Source organism: Octodon degus, unplaced genomic scaffold, assembly GCF_000260255.1.
Source record: "Octodon degus isolate 3935 unplaced genomic scaffold, OctDeg1.0 scaffold00018, whole genome shotgun sequence".
NCBI classification, from domain to species: domain Eukaryota; kingdom Metazoa; phylum Chordata; class Mammalia; order Rodentia; family Octodontidae; genus Octodon; species Octodon degus.
In genome coordinates, this window is record NW_004524594.1 from 14,497,016 (window position 1) to 14,514,300 (window position 17,285).

General features: G+C 39.6%; 1 protein-coding gene across 1 annotated transcript in view; it reads right to left on the bottom strand.

Annotated features, from left to right (window-relative positions):
- Caprin1 (cell cycle associated protein 1) overlaps positions 1-17,285 on the bottom strand; it is a 39,555-nt gene that overhangs the window by 11,675 nt on the left and 10,595 nt on the right. Inside the window, exons 3-12 of the mRNA XM_004627305.2 lie at positions 10,152-10,214; positions 9,959-10,045; positions 7,686-7,924; positions 7,512-7,594; positions 7,184-7,321; positions 5,734-5,786; positions 5,560-5,646; positions 3,566-3,721; positions 3,367-3,475; positions 645-709 (exon numbers count right to left, since the gene is read on the bottom strand). Of these exons, the coding sequence (XP_004627362.1) occupies positions 645-709; positions 3,367-3,475; positions 3,566-3,721; positions 5,560-5,646; positions 5,734-5,786; positions 7,184-7,321; positions 7,512-7,594; positions 7,686-7,924; positions 9,959-10,045; positions 10,152-10,214 (1,080 nt within the window). The remainder of the gene's footprint in view (positions 1-644; positions 710-3,366; positions 3,476-3,565; positions 3,722-5,559; positions 5,647-5,733; positions 5,787-7,183; positions 7,322-7,511; positions 7,595-7,685; positions 7,925-9,958; positions 10,046-10,151; positions 10,215-17,285) is intronic.

The following is a 17,285-nucleotide window of genomic DNA, read 5'->3' on the forward strand; positions in this document are numbered from 1 at the left end:
TTATTATTTATAATCAAATTTCTTAAAAGATGCCTAATAGGGCCAGTGAGATCGCTCAGTGGTCTAAAGTGCCTGCTTAAGCAAATGCAGAGACCATGGTTCAATCCCTGACACATGCCGTGCCAGCCACGCCCCCAGGGTGGGCTGAGCCAGCCACACACAAAAAAAAGGATGCCTAAGAACCTCTTATGTGGCTGCTAAAGCAAATTTCTAAAATCCTCAACTGTAGCATTGTGACACACACCTTTAATCTTAGTACTCGGGAGGCTCAAGGATAGCCTGGACTACTTGCTGAGTTCAAGACTAGCATGGACTACACATCAGGACTATCTGAAAGAAAGAAAGAAAGAAAGAAAGAAAGAAAGAAAGAAAGAAAGAAAGAAAGAAAGAGAAAGAAGGAAAGAAGAAGGAAAGAAGGAAAGAAGGAAAGAAAAAGAAAAGAAAGAAAGAAAGATAGACAGATAGATAGATAGATAGATCACTTGGTATAGGGATAAAGTAAAATGACAGTGAAAAATTTCAACCAAGAGGTACAGAAAATGAAGATTCAGTATTATGGTTCCCCATGACAGTTTTTATGGGAAGAGGGTATTCTGGGGTTTATTTTTAGTCAAGATGGGGGTCTCAATATAGCTCAGGCTGACCTTCAACTCATTCTGTAGACCCAGGCTGTCCTCATAGATGAAGCAATCCTCCCGCTCCAGCCTCTCTGTGCAAGGGTTACAGGAGTCTGCCACTAAGCCTGTTTTTTTGTTTTATTTTGTTTTGTTTTGATTTGACTTGATAATGGGAATTAAACCCAGGGCCTTCCAAATAACTACATCCCTAGCTCTTTTAATGTTTTAAAGACAGAAATCTCCTACCACTGTTCAGGTCTGCACTTGAACTTAACAATACAAGTAGCATTGCCCATAGTCAAGTTATTGGTTAAATTATCAATTTTCAACAAAATCAATAAACAAAATCTCAAAATATTTCTACAAGGAAGTACAACAGATAAATATACCTTCCGAAAGACTATATTTTATATTTCACTATGCACCTTATTAGCAGTTCTTAACCATTCTCCCACCTGCCTCCCCCACAACCAAAGTTAAATAATAAAAATACACAACTATAGCTGGGCATGATGGCACACTATAATCAGACGAGCTCAAGTCTCATCTGGTCAGCTTACCAAGATCTCATCTCAAAGTAAAGAAATGTTTAAAAGGGCTAGGGACATTGCTCAGTCTGACAGGCTAATAGTCCTGGCTCAACTCTCAGTGCCAACAAAAAGGAAGTGAGGGAGGGAAGGAGCAAACAATAAACAACAACCAAAAAAACCCCAAAATCACTGGTAGCTCATTTAGAAACCACAGGTTTTCACTAGAGAGCCTACAAGACTCAGCTTTATCTAAATACGTTTTAAGTATCTAAACAGCCATTCAGGTTGCATCAGTGCCACAAGTACTGACCTTGGCCCACTTAAGCACCTGGGAAAACTACACATTCTGTCCTCTAATAAAGTCCCTAAAATGAACATTAAAGAACTGTGACTGCTTTAAAGAAATTTGACCTTTGTTCTCTAAGTCTTAGTAGAGAAGCGACAGAGAAAGTAGCTCTCTTTTTTACAGAGAACTCCTAACTACCTTACCAAATTAACTGGACCACTGAACACGCTTCTGCCCACGGCTTCCTCTGTGGCTTCCTGTTAACACTGAAGACTACGTAACATGAATTAAATGTTACATAGCACTTTGTGCCACTAACATGGACACACGTTACTAAGAGTCACGACTGTTTCTAGAGAGGTACAGACCCAAGGCAAGGCACTGCTTAGTGCCTCCACTTCAAATAATGCTGTAGGGCCATTAAGAGCAGAAATGGCAACTTGCACTTGAGCTTTCCTCTTACTCCACATTCTTATGTCTCATTCTGATCAAGGGAAATAAAATGTTCAGAAATTCTCCTAGAAAGATGGAAGCAGGGCCAGCCTGATAGCTCGCCTGCTTAAGCAAACTCAGGGACCGGTCCACCCCCGGGACACACTGAGATGGAGATTGAGACTGGGCATGGTGGCGCGCAACTGTAATCCCAGCGCTAAGGAGGCTGAAAACAGGAGAATCACTACCACGATTCCAATCTATGTAGACCTGTCCTAAATGGGGGGGGGGGGGATAGGAATGGAAGCACTCAGAGAAAGCCACCTCCATTATTTTATTTTTACTCCTAAATTAATTTTGTGGGGTTCCCCTCCCCATCCAGGTTTTTTTTTTGTTTTTTGTTTTTTGCAGAGCTGGAGATTGAACTCAGGCCCTTGTGCTTGCCAGGGAAGTGCTTAATTCCACTGAGCCATTTCCCAAGCCCCCTTTTTCTTTTTTCCCCATAATTTTATTGAGACACAAATAGCAATGAGACACTTTCAATAATTAACACATTGCATACATTCTTCCTGGTGGTTATTTGCTGTATAAGATGCAGACATGATATCCTATTTATAAACACTATTACAACAAATCCCTCTATTCATTAAGAGATGAACTATATATCTATCCTAACCATTTTGAATACACAGATACAAAATGGACATTCATCTGTATATCCTTTTTTGTTTAGTTCTGTCATTTGAATATTATAGGTGTGTTAACTCCGCAAAATATTCTAAAAGCGTCCAGTAGTGCGTAATAGTATTGGGTCTTCCTCTTGACTGGCAATGTCAGAAATTGTTGACCCGAGTCCCCTACAGCTCAACACAACACCATGGCTTTACTTCTTATACTTTGTTTTTATACTTTTCTGCTGGACGATTAAGACCAAGATAAAGCAAGACCTATGCAATAACCCCTCCAGTTTTTGACATGAGTCTATGTATTCCATGCTGGCTTTGAACTTAGCTTCCAAAATAATGGACTACAGGCATTTTTTCTAGGATTAATCTTGAAATGTAAAGAATCAGATAAAATTTTACTTAGGCCCATTACAAAATTCAGGTAACCCATCTACAGTGGTACAGGTAAGGAAGTGGGTAGTTACCATGGAGTTATGGGAGACTTGGATATGGTCAGTAACTAGTGACAGAAAGGGAAGACAAAACAGGTTTCTGGGGTACACTAATGATGTTCGATTTCTTGATCTGGATACCAGTATGTTCAGTTTGAGAAAACTCATCAAATTTGCATGTATTTTTCAGTGTCTATACGCCAATAAAATGTTAACATTATGAAACTACAGTTATGATTTACATTGTAAGATAAAACAAGTAACAACTCCTAGCTAATCAAAGACAAGATTAAAGTTAAACAAGCATTAAAGGAAAAAAATTTCAAAAACTTTATGAAACCTGAAAGCACTAGTAGTCCCTACATTTTATCTTCAATCACTAACCAGGAGGGCAAACCAGCTGGGGCATATCCATGTTTTGTGCAGGATTCATAGGCTGTGCAGATACAATGGCAGGATCAAGAGTCTGGTTTTCAAAATCCAGCATTGAATCCTACAAGTAAAATTAGGATATAATGCAGTTAGGTCACATAGCATTCACATTCAAACCTTCTGTTATAGTACTTCACTAAAATGTACCCACCTGTATGAAATTGTAAGGCCCCTGCATTTGCGCCATAAGATCTTGTACTCGCTGTCTTCTCACAAGGGGATCTGCCTGAGCCACAGGAGTCAAAGAGTGGGGCTCTGGTACTGAAGGAGATGCAGCCTGTGGTTGCTGCTGGAGTGAATTTACCACCTAACATGGGAGGAGAGAAGGTGGTGGCAGAGTATGCAAGCTCCATTCATCCTGCCACAGTTGGTACCCAAACTGCACATCATGTCATCTGTACTACAGAACAGGCCTTACTCAGTTACAACAAACTATCTCAAACTTAGCATTCTGATCAATGCCAACACTGCTCTAGGGTTCTTCATGCCAATAGATCACCATGTAACTTTGAGATTTATTTTATCAACGCTTTCGAAGAAAAACTACCTATTATTTGTTAATCTGAGCAACAGCTTTGATAAAAATACCTAACATAGCCACTGCTGTTAATTTGCTGTTTTTCTTTTAAAAATCTATACCATATGTATTGTTGTATGTTACTGTTTGTCTTTGTTTCTATTTGAATTTTTTACTCTTCAAAACAAAAATTTTTTTAAAAGTAAAATACCTGTTTTAATTTCCAAAAAGAACGTATTTTGCTTAAATTATTCTAGAGTAACTGGATCTATATGCTATCCAAAGGATGGAGATATAGATATAGATATAGATATAGATATATAGATATATATTTCAATACCTTCTATACAGTGCACACAGAGAACTACTGGTCACTACTATCAGCAAAATTTAAGTTTCTCTGATTTCTCTGCTAATACTCTAGGATCAAGCTACCATCACCTCAAACTGCTACCCATACCAAAGCTCACCTGGTTGGGCCCATTTCTACATAAACCACTATTCTGCAGAACTTTTTAATCTATTTTTCTAACTGTCCTGTAATATTTCTAAAACACATTATTTATTTCCAAGCGTATAACAAGTTTATTAGGGTTTCATGAACCAGTGTTTCCAAGTATCCTTCTAGAGTAATGGTCCAATTCTTCACTCAAATTATCAATAATGCATCTTGCTATTTCAACAGAGCTCAACTTATGGAGATTTATACCACCTTTGGAGGATTCTGACAGCAGAGTAGAGTAATTTTTTAAAGACAAAAATCTATTATTCAAACTTTAAAACTATTTTTGGAGACACAAAAGCAGGCACCTGAAGGAGGATAGGGGTTGGGAGAAACTAGTAAGATCAACTTGTAAGACTTTACCTTTCTTTTTTCCCCCTCTTTCTTGGTGTGCAGGGGAGGGAGAAGCAGATCTTACTATGTACCTAGGGTGGACTTAAATTCATTAGGTAGCCAGAAAGCCTCAAACTTGCAATTCTCCTGCCTCAACCTCCCAAGTGCTGAGAATTACAGGCATGTGCCACTACTCCTGGCTTGTTTTTCTTTCTACATTTTATAGGTGAAAAACAGCTAAGGAGAAGTCTAGTATATTAATCAAAGCTAACTTCTACAAATAGCTTGCGAAAATAAACAAGATGGTCTGGGGGCAGTCAAGAAGGAAATATTATGTGAATCAATAGACTAGAGATGAGAACCTGAAAAGACATGAAAATAAACTGAGCGACAACACCAAAAAAAAAAAACAAAAAAAAAAAACACTAAAGAAATCTATAGCCAGGTACAAAAACATCAGAACGAAAGAGTTCAAGATGACACTCTAAGACATTTGCTATGAGGTGGGTTTCTCTGAAGGCTACTGTTGTGAGAGCTCAGATTTTTATAGAGCAACCTGATACACTGAGACAGGGGAATCCACAGATAACGCTATGTAAAATAATTATTATGATCACATCAGCCACCAAAAATTCTAATACACGTCCAGAGGAATAAATGAATCATCTTTTAAATACAATGGTCTTGTGTAATGAGTTTGATAGTAAACTAATGATAACAAAGACAATTATTAACAGGAGCAGGAGAAAAATTACTGAAGACAAAAACATCAAGTAGAAATATGAACTCTCACCTCAACTGTTTCAACTGTCCACTCCTCTACCTGCTCCTTTTCACCACTGCTGAACTGTGTTTCTGCCATAAATTGCCTATTTACATACTGCAAAGCAAAGTAGAAGTTTGAGACATCTGTTTAAAAGGCAGAAAGTTACAACTAACGTTACTATGGCTTAAAAAAAAATCTTACCTCTGTTGATTCAACTTCACTTTGCTCAGTGTATTCTTCTGCTGGCTCAGGTTCTAAGAGATTAAAAATGATGAGGAAAGAAAGGTGAAAAGCCTAAGATTTAAGTCAGTAAAGGTAGTCTATATCACAATGTAATGGTGGAAAAGTGTCATATATTTCTAAGTATTGAGGTACACTGTCTCAAAAGGAAAAAAAAAAATAATAATAAAAAAAAAAAGGCTGAGAAACCAAATGAGAGTGGGGAGAGTGAAAGACAGGAAGGGACAAAGAATAAAAAGGGCCAGGGAGATGGCTCAGTGGAATAAGCGCTTCCCTGGCAAGCACAAGGATCTGAGTTCAATCCCCGGTTCCATCAAAAAAAAAAAAAAAAGAATAAAAAGGAAAAAATGTACCCAAAGCTTTTGTAAACAAGGAAGAGAAGAGTGGTTCAAAGAAGAGGAGTGGGAAAAAAAGATGTATCACATACAGGTACAAATTCCCTATAATGCATGTGATCAACATGTGTTGCACCAAGTATTAAAATCGAAAGACCTCATGCTACTGTACAATTTTAACTCCAGATTATCAAATTATATGGGATATGGTAATGTACACTTGTAATCTCAACACTTGGGAGGCTGAGGCTGGAGGGTTGCCAAGTCAAGGCTGTATAGTGATTTCAAGGCCAGTTTGAACTCTATTTTTTTCCTTTCAGATCAAATTCATAGTGATTCTCCTGTTTACAGTCTCCTAAGTATAGGGATTACAGACATGCACCACCACACCCAGTCTCAATCCCCACCTTAGTCCCCAAGGGATCAAACCCCTGGTGATCCCTTGGCCCCTACGCCTGTAGGCGCTTTAACCCACTGAGCTATTTGGCTGGCCCGTGAACTCCCTCTAGGGATTGAACTCAGGCCCTTGCGCTTGTCAGGGAAGTGCTTATTCCACTGAGCCATTTCCCCAGCCCTTCCCTTTCTCAATAAAACAATTTATGAAGTTACATTAACCTAGGATTAAAAAAGAAATCATTTTGCATAACATCGTGATAAACATGGGAGTACCAGACCAAAACCTATTTTAAAGTCTTTTTCAGACAGGCATGGTGGTTTACTCCTGTAATCCCAGCACTTAGGAGGCTGAGGCAGGAGGACCACTGTGGGTTGAGACCAGCCTGTGCTACAAAGTGAGCTCAAGGCCAGCCCGAACTGCACAGCCAAACCCTGTCTCAAAGACAAAAACAAACCAAACCAAATCTTCCAACAACTTGCCCTGCCCCATACTCCCACAAACAAGAGAACTCCCAGTTTTACCACAACCAAGGCCTCCAAATAACTGCCCTATTATGATTCCTACATGGTGTTACTCTTGGTGTGGTTCTGTTCTCACTCAGTCTCTTAAAACTCTAAAGGTATAACCGTAATAACTGAGCAATGAACTCATAGCCAATGAAGGGCAGCTGAGAACACACCAGCTTCCGCCACCTGGTCTTCCACCGCAGGTGCCGACACTGCCTCCTCTTCCTCACATAGCCCATTCTGGTGGTTGTGGGTGCTGTCAAAGTAGTTTGACTGAAAAACACGCTCAACGATTTCCTTTAGAGCCTTATCTAGAAATGAACAAAAACTAGAATGTTAGACTATGTGACAATACTAGGCTTGAAAAAAAGTTCATCAATTCCCAGTATCAAAAAAAAAAAAAAAGTTCAGCATTATTCAAAATACTATGGTAAGAAAAATATCACCCAATCAACTGTTACAATTTTTACTTACAAAATCAAACTTAACTATGATACTCACAGGTTGTCCCACATACAGATTTTTCCTTCCCCTCCAGCAAGTCCCACAGGTGAACAGAGGCATGCTCATATTGCTCATTTAACCTTACAATAAAAAACAACAAGATTATGAATGAAATGTCACTTGCCCAGTTAAAGTAGTATTTACAAGTTTCTATCATCAAACACTGCATACCTTAAGCTCATGTCCCGCTCAGGGTCCACTAACTTATAGAACTCATCCAACAAGGATAGCTCCTCTTCAGACAGGATTGGGATACCATTCAGGCCTTGTTTCAAGTCAGTTCGTACTTCATCATCTCCTAATTTGTCCAAAACATACTGGAGCTCAAGAACAGTTTTTAAACGTTTCTGTTCAGCTTCTTCTCGCATAAGCTGTTCCCGACGTGCTGTCTTCTTTATCGTCTTCTGAATCTGTTAAAGAATGTAAACACAATACACCAAAGTTTGAACTTGTACTAGCTAGCTGACAAGGAGACATCAAGACCTAGCACTACCTCCTTGCCCTGAACCCACTAGGAGTATTAGAAAGGTTTTCAACCTAACTAAAACTACTCACCTTTAAGTAAGAGGAACCTGGCAGAGGTTAACAGCTCACTTAAGTTCAATCTACTTCAGGCTGGGCTGAGGCAGAGTTCAGACATAGAGGGGCAAATAAGATGTATCTCACCTAATGAGTAAGATGTAAACCTAATACAAAAAGGAGAACTCCCAAACTGAAAGTACGGTTTCACTGCTGGAAATCTAAAGCACATATTTCTCTAGAATGTGTGCAAGAGTTACTGAAAAGCTAACTATGGAATAATATACCCCAAACAATCCACTGCTTGTACCAGAGACCTATCCCAACGAAACAGTCACTAGAGGTTACCTGCCTTCACAAACAAGAATGTTGGCAGAGTAAAAGTGGCAGTGAAAGACAGATAAAGCTAAATATTAATTTACTTTCCCCACTATTCCCTGCTTTCCGCAAAAGGCTGAGAAAGCCTCAGTCAAATTCATCTAGCATAGAGCAGAGAAGGGTCAGCCTTCCCAACAGCCGAGGCTGCCTTTTCTTTCCAACACTCCCCTCTCCCAAGCTTACTGGGATGAACTCAAAGAAAATCAAACTCAGACAAATGAAGAGAAATGGAGGGGCTGGTGAGATGGCTCAGTGGTCTAAAGCACCTACTTAGAACAAGCTTTAGCAAAAACCCAGGGACCACAGTTTGATCCCCCAGCACCACATGCCAGCCAGCCCGCCCCCTGGTGGGCTGAGCTGGCCACACACACACACACACACACACAAATAAATAAATAAAATAAAAAGAGAAATGGAGGTGACCTGAGAAGAACAAAGAAAAAGATGCAACAATAAGGCAAATCTGCAATGGCAGCAGAGTGGGGGAGTGCTACTTTAGCATTCGATGCAGTGTGGATAAACAGCAGCTGCACAGGAATTAGCTCTCTAAGCTAAGATGTCAAGAGCTCTTTGAAGGAAAATGTGACAGGCAGACATCTATTAAAACAGATGATCTGGTAGGCTGAGGCAGGAGGATCTTTGCAAATTCAAGACCATCTTGGCTACAAAGTGAGCTCAAGGCCAGCTTGAACTGCATAGAGAGACCCTGTCTCAAACAGACCAAAAAAAAAAGCCTTCCAGTCTTGGGGTGTGTGCCTTATGGGTTACATATCTTTTATTAGTAGCTGGAGGCAGAAAAAGGGAGACAGAAATGAAGGATATACATGTTTCAATTTACAATATTAGTAGCTTCAGAAAATAAGTATCATACTAAACTGCACTGCAACTTTGCTTTGGACCAGGGAGATGCACAAGGTCCTGAGTTGGATTTTAACAACAACAAAGTTAGTGGCAACTTTGTGTCACAATGTACTAGCATTTCCTCAAATAAAACTGATACTTATTGAGAAGACTTTACTTTCTCACCTCAACAAATTCTTTAACCTTACTTATACTTTACTTTTATCTCATTAGTGAATTTTGTCACATCGTAAGGTACTTAGGGAAAACCCACCATCACACTGGATTCAGAGCTCACGTAAGAGCAGTGAATGTTATCAGTCTGCCATATCCCTTAAGATTCCTTTGGGAGAGTGATTATTAGACATATAAACAAGGCTGTTGCCAGATCTGGTGGCACACATGCTTGTAGCACCAGCACTCGGGAGGCTGAGGCAGGAGGGTCATTGAAGTTTAAGACCATCCTGGGCTACAAAGAGCTCAAGGCCAGCCTGAACTATGTAGTGAGATCCTGTCTCGAAAACACATCTTTCAGGTATTGTGCTAAAAACTATACAGAATCAGAAGGCATGTTAAGATATTATTGGGTCCTGTCTTCTCACTTTGCAGAATACATCAACAGAAACTGAAAGACTGAAACCCCAGGAAGCAATACAAGCTTCCCTATTTTTAGTAATTCATGAAGAAATATAGCATTTTTTACTTACATCTTGACTTAATGCCATGAAACTCCTCTGTAATTCTTTTGCAAATTCCAAATTATTTGTGACTTCCTGGTACTTAGATACAGCATCCTAAAATACAAAACCAGAACTCTATTTTACTAGAAACATGAAGAACCACAAATTAATTTTCTTATTAAAACTACATAAAATCTTTAATAAAATACAACATCTTTACCAGCTGGTCTTGATTAAGCCTCTCCCCTTTGTTCATCCGCTCCTGGTAATCATCAAGCTTACCCTGTATCAAAAGAAAAGAAGAACTGCATTACATACTGAAGACACGTAGCAACCTAATCACACTAAAAGGACAACCCAAGCAATCTCCTAAACTTGTCTCAAATTGTGCCTTAAACACACAGTACTTTTTAAACATTATTGCTTAAGTAATATATTTCACATAGTTAGGTCTAACAATGAACTAAAATATAAATTTAAATACTCCAAAAATATTTACAACCCTATGAAGCAACATTGCTTAAAATACTCAAAAATGATATTCATCAACTAGGCCAGGAATATGGCTCCTACTCACATGGATGAGGACCACAATTTGGCCGATATTCTGCTTATACTCAAATGAGCATATCAGGCATTAACACTTAATTTAAGTGCTACTCTCCTCCTCTCTCAATTTCTTCTAAATCATACAAATAAATACTATAAAAAGTACATTTTCCTGAAAATCTAGATGCATACCTGTAGTCCCAGCACTCATGAGGCTGAAGCAGGAGGATCTACAGGAATTTGAGGTCAGGCTGGGCTACATACATAGTGAACTCAAGGCCAGCCTGGACTACCTAGCAAGACCTCATCTCAAAACCCAAAAACTTTTTAAAATAAAATTCCCTCAATAAACCCATGGGCAGATTCTTTGATATATGTAACCCATTTATCTTGAACACAAGATATGTACAAGGTAACATTATGCCTATGAGCAATACCCTAGTCAACAGATTCACTGACAAGGGAAGCAGGCAGAAAACTACCCTCTTTCATCTTAACAATAAAAAGGAACAGTTTTAATTGTTAAGATGAAAATTTCAATGGTATCTTAGGCTACTGTTCTATAAGAACCCCTCCCTAAAAGATATTCAGGTAATCTAAGAATCAAAAATTTGCTGGGCATGATGTTCCCCTGCCTACAATCCCAGTGCTCAAGAGGCTGAGGCAGGAGGATCACAGTGATCCTCTTTGAGAGCAACCTGGGCTACATAGTGAGTTTAAGGCCAGCCTGAATATAAAACAAGGTTCTGTCTCCAAAAAAACACAAAGAATCAGAAGTTCAGTTGCTGTTGTATGGGTCGGGAGGATAAGGAATGGAAATCTAATTTAAGAGGAAAATATTTAAAGTAATCACAATTATGAACATGTAAACTTAAAATTAACAGACTACGTCAAAGTACACCTCTGATTTAAAGGACATTCACAACTTCTGAAAGTAGGTTAAAAGCAATGGCAGTGTCGGGAAGATGTTTTATCTTGTTTTGTCTTTTTAAGACAAGGTCTTGCTATGTAGCTCAGAATGGCCTTGAGCTCACTGTAGCCCAGGCTGCACTCCATCTTTGGCAATTTTCCTGCCTCAGTCTTCCAAGTGCTAGGATTTCAAGTGTGTAACACCATGCCTGGCTGGTATTAAGGGTTTTTTTAGACCAAATAATCTATTATCTTCACACAGAAACAAAAGTCAACTTGCATAATAAATAATCACTATACCCTAAATTAGAAAGCCCACCATAACTACTTAAAAATCAAAATAATCTCTAAAATAAGGCTAATGAAAGCATCCAGTTGTATTCTTAGATGAACTATTTCACACAATACAGAAGGCTTCGGATAAATATAAAATCCAACTATACTGATTGAAAAATAAGTTCTACATTCACCTAGCAAGTGCAACCCCAAATACAAAAGGTAAGCACAATTAGCTCAAAAATAAAGACCAACAAAGTTCATCATTCACTTTTTTAAAAAGAATAGGCTAGTCTTTTAAGAGAAAGAAATACGGGACAGGGAGATAACTAGCTCAGTAGTCTAACCACCTGCCTGTCAAGTGCAAGGACCCAGGTTCGATTCTTGGTACTGCATGCCATGCTGGCCCTGCACCAAGCTGGCCACCAAAACTGGGCACTGGTGGTGCACGCCTGTAATCCCATCACTGTGGTGGCTGAGACAGGAGCATCACTATGAGTCTGAGCTATGTAGCTCTGCTCCAAATAAAGGATATCCAAAATAGTATTAATAGTCAGAATTCAATTCAGAAAGAGGATTCAGTAGGGCCTACAATTCAGGGATATTACAAAAATTCTAAATTCGGTACACTAAGAGAGGGAACTTACGAGCTTTTATCTATATATCTGCCATGCATTATCTCTTATTTATTGGTAAACCTAAAAAATACAAAGTGAGCATATATCCTCACAGGGTACAGTTTGTCAACCTTATCTATATAGATTATTAAATCAAATTCCTAAAAATGCTTGTATGGCCAGGTCTGGCAGCACAAGCCTGTAATCCCAACACTCAGTTGGCTGAGGCAGGAGGATCGCCAAGAATTCAAAGCCAGCCTGTGCTACACAGTCAGTTTAAGGACAGCCTAAGCTACAGTGAGACTCTGTCTCAAAAAAGAGATGGGACCTATGAAGTAGAATTTTAAGTGGTAGAACTACTTTCCTTTTGCTTTATACTCTGCAATGTATATATTTAATAAAAACAACTATAATTCTATCCATATAAAAGATGTCAAAGATTAACAGACTTGGCAATTCAGGATTTCACTTACAATAATCCTTCAGTATGAGCTACACTAATCAATAATAGTACAAGTTATCCAATAGCGGGAAAGTTACAATTTTCTATACAGGAACAAATTTAGTCCTCAACATACTACTTACAGCAGGTACGTTTTCCAAAGACAACTGCTCTGCCTGTGGCCTGACATGACCTCACTGTACAACATGACCTCAGCACTTCCCACTCAGAACTCTTACGATTGCCTTGCCACTCTTCCTGAGTGGGATTCATCCAGCCGACTCTGGCACTGTGAGATGCTGTATGATTTCCCAAGGTTAAGAAAGCAATGGGGTCTCTGTCTTGTTTGGATTCCTGAGCCATTGTACAAGAAATCTGGTAACCCCAAGGCCTCATTTAAGAACCCTGGTCAGGGGCCGGGGAGATGGCTCAGTGGAATAAGCGCTTCCCTGACAAGCGCAAGGGCCTGAGTTCAATCCCCGGTTCTGCCAAAAATAAAAATAAAAAAACAATAAGAGCCCTGGTCACCAATCTTGTGTTCAAGCCATCCTCTCACCTCCCCGAACCTGTGGGTAAGCAAGTCTTATCCCCTTTCCCAGGCATCACGAACAGAGACATCAACCCCACTTTGTGTCCTATCTGAATCCCTGACAGACAACCTCTGAGCAAAATACAGTTAAGGGCACTTAGAAAAGGTAGCACCACAGCTGTAACTCCAGCACTTGGAACTAGGGCAGGAGAATAACAAGTCTGAGGACAGACAACTTGAGAACTGCTAAACTACATAGGGAGACCCTGCCTCAAAAAGGAGGCTCTAAGATTTTAAGTTTTGGATTAATCTGTTACACATTAATGACCAGAATAAGGTTAATGGGTAAAAGCAAATGGAAAAATCAGTCCCTATGAGCATTCTGTCAAGAGTATACAAAAAAATCTTTTCGGCTCAATAAAAATATAATCAATATATTTTACTGAACTCAAATATCTATTTACTTTGACTTTGTATTATTATTAACATATTTCTAGATTGTAATCCATAATAATTTCAAAGACTTTTGGCTAGGGAGATAGCTCGGTGGTCTAAGTGCCTGCCTGGCAAGTGCAAGGACCCGAGTTCAATCCCTAGTATCGCATGCCATGCCAGCCTGGAATCAGAAGTGGTGGCACATGCCTGTAATCCAAGCACTGGGAAGGCTGAGATAGCAGGATCACTATGAGCCTAAGCTGCTTAGTGAGACCCTGTAACAAATTTTTTTTTAATTTTTTTTTCTAAAGATTTTTAAAGGGAGGTCTATTACTAAAACAAAATATAGGTTTGCTGAGAAGGTGGGGGGGGGAACTCATAAAAACCTCAAATTAAGAGATTATCAACAAGTAGATCACAGTTTCTTGGCCACTGTGGTCCTCAAAACTGTGAGCTAGATTATCCAGTCAACATTGTAATTAATCAAAATATGGAAATCACAAGTCCCTCAATAAAACATTTTTCTAACTGTAATAAAAGCCTCATCATAAGCAGATTCTCCTATGACTATAAACACTACACTATAACAAATACTGTCCCTTTCCCTTGCTTAAGCTTCAGAAAAACCAGGATCCTGAACCTGAAATTCCTAATACTCATTTGAGAAAAAGACTATAATAAAATTACAAAGTAACAATAAAAATCTTCTCCATTAGTGGAGCTCTTCTTCATTAGCATAATACATGACCTTTTAGCCACTTAGGTTTATAAGATTTTATCTCCATGGAATCTGAGCTGCAAGTTATGTTTTACTATAGAATATAATCAGATCTGCATAGAAGTTTATGTTGGTGTAAGCCAATGATTCTCCAAATGTAGTCACCAAACCAGCAACATCAGCATCTGCTAAGAGTATGTGCAGAATGAGATTGGGTGTGATGGCATGCGCCTATGCCAGATCTTTGGGGGCTGTAAACAGGTTAATCGCTACGAGTCTGATCTAGCATTGAGACCCTGAACACCCTATAGACCCTTCCCTAAAAAATTTAAATTTTAATTTTAAAAAATGTACGTTAATGCAAACTCTCAGGTATAACCCTACACCTACTAAGTCAGAAACTCAGAACAGGGCCCAGCAAGCAGTCTGGTTTATCAACTCCTCTACATGATTCTGTGCTTGCCTAAGTTTGGAAAACACTCATCTTGTGTCATTTACACTGTCCAGGAGAATCTGAAAATAAGAAACTATTCGAAATTAAACACATACTTTGTGACTTCAGAAACCATCACATGGAAGCCCCAATTTGGAAATACGGCATTTAGACATCCAAGAAGACGGAGTGGTGAGCAGCAGAGAAACAGCCTCTCCGAGATTTGGTGTCCAGGTGCTGAAGTACAGCAATGTGTGGAAGAGGAGGAGGGAAGTGGGTCCACAGGACCCAGCAAGAATCTGAAGTGAGAACTAAAGCCCACAGGGATAGCAAAGACAGATCTCAATGAAGCTGGCAGGGTGGCAGGCAGTGCTTCTTCGGAGCTCAGACTTACTGCATGGGAGGGGAAGCTCAAACCTGCTGACATACAGTGTCTACTGGCAACCGCAGAGGCTTCCACAGAGAAACCCTCCCATGAGCAGGGCAGTGGACACACCAGACTGCTGAGCTGTTCAGGTTCAGACTCCCCCCAGGAAAGAGACGGGCAGTCAGAAATCTAGGAAAGGGGTCAACTGAGCTCGGAACTCAAGAGCAGCAGGGCTGGCTCCATCCAGTGTCAGCAGAGGCTGCCCAGTTCAAGCTGGTAGGTAGGAGGTCACAGAGTCAAGTTCAAGCCTGTAGGGAGCCAGAGTTAAAGACAGCAGGAAACACAAGGAGTGTTGCAGGCTGAACAAATCTGATTCCAGCCCCACAGCCACAAACTGGATTGAACAGTGGAACAAAAGGGACAGGCTTACTGGGATTATCCACTACCCCATGTCTACCAGTGACAGCAAAGACAGGCTCTTAAGTGGATTTTTTTTTTCTCACTTTCTTTTTCTCTGGTTTTTCTTTTTTCTTGCTTGTTTCTGGTTTTATATGAAGGTGAACACTTTCTTGGTTTCGTGTATTGTTCTATTCTGTTCTTGTTTGTATTGCCCCTTCTTTCCCTCCTGGCTTCACCAGTTTCTCAAAGTTTAGGCAATCTTCCTTTGTTCACCAGCCTTGCTTCGAAATCTCTTCCCCTTCTATTTCTCCATTCCCTCCCCCCTTTAATTTTCTCCCCTGAAAGTAAAATTGCCATATTGAGAGCATTTTAGGATACAGAATTTTCTGGTTTGTTTTAGATTCTTCTATAACCACAAATACAGTTCATATAGCTAAAGGCAGCAAATCAACAATTATCACAATTTGGCATTTTTTTAAAGGCTGTTTGATGCTATTGTTGTTGTTGATTATGGTACTTTTAGACAAGATGCCATAATTGTTCTAATCAGTTGTTCTTCCTGGTATGCCAAAACTGAGAATGCCTAATTATAGAACAGGCCAGTGCCAAAGAACCAGGGACTGGACCAAACAGACAGCAACTTTTCATCTTCAACAAATGTAAGAGACAAGATCTTACAAGAGATTCATAATCCAAGAGCCAGCTACACCTGAAGACATCTCTCAGTAACCATTTTCCTAAGAGTTCTTAATACTACTAATAGTGTCAGGGCTACAGCTTAGCAGCACAAGCACCTGCCTGGCAAGCACAAAATCCTGAGTTTGATTTCCAGTACCAAAATAAGTACTAGCAGGAAAGCTACTCACTATAATTAATTTACAATCATCAACCCCAGGAATTCAACTTAAAAAGAAAAAGGTGAGAAGACACTTAAGCAAGATGCAACCCTACACCTCCAGCTAAGGAAAAGCAAACTCAGGGGGTAATGAGGTGGTACAATTTGAAAGCAACTCACCTGGATTCTCTGAAGTGATAACAACTAATAAAGCAGACGAATGAGACAGAAGAAAAATAGTGAAATCAGAAATAATCTCTCAGATAACTACAGAGATGGTGACCATAACTGCACATGGTGTCACATGCCTATAATCCCAGGGCACTTGGAAGGCTGAGACAGAATTGTTACAAATTTAAAGTCAGCATGGCTACATAGTTGAGTTGAAGGCTAGCCTAAACTGCACAGAGAGATGGGGGGATGAAGGGAAGAAGGAAGAGAGAGTGACCATAATAAAAGACATGATTAGTGACTCTAGAATAGAAACAGATTAAGTAAACAAGTTTTGGGCTGGGGAGATAGGCTTGGCTGCATAAGCGACTGCCTGGCAAGTGCAAGGTGAGTTCAATCCCCAATACCACATGCCATGCCAGCCACGGAAATGGGCATGGTGGTGCACACCTGTAATCCCAGCACTGGGGAGGGGGGAGGCTGAGACAGGAGGACCACTGTGAGCTCAAACTGCATAGCAAGACCCTGAATCAAAACAATTTTTAAAATTTTTTATAAAGTTTAGGAAAATGATAGAAACCATGAATGCCCAACATAGCAAAGAAATAGAATACATGAAACAGATTCAAACACACCCCAGGAGATTTAAAACTTTCATTGAAATGAGACAATGT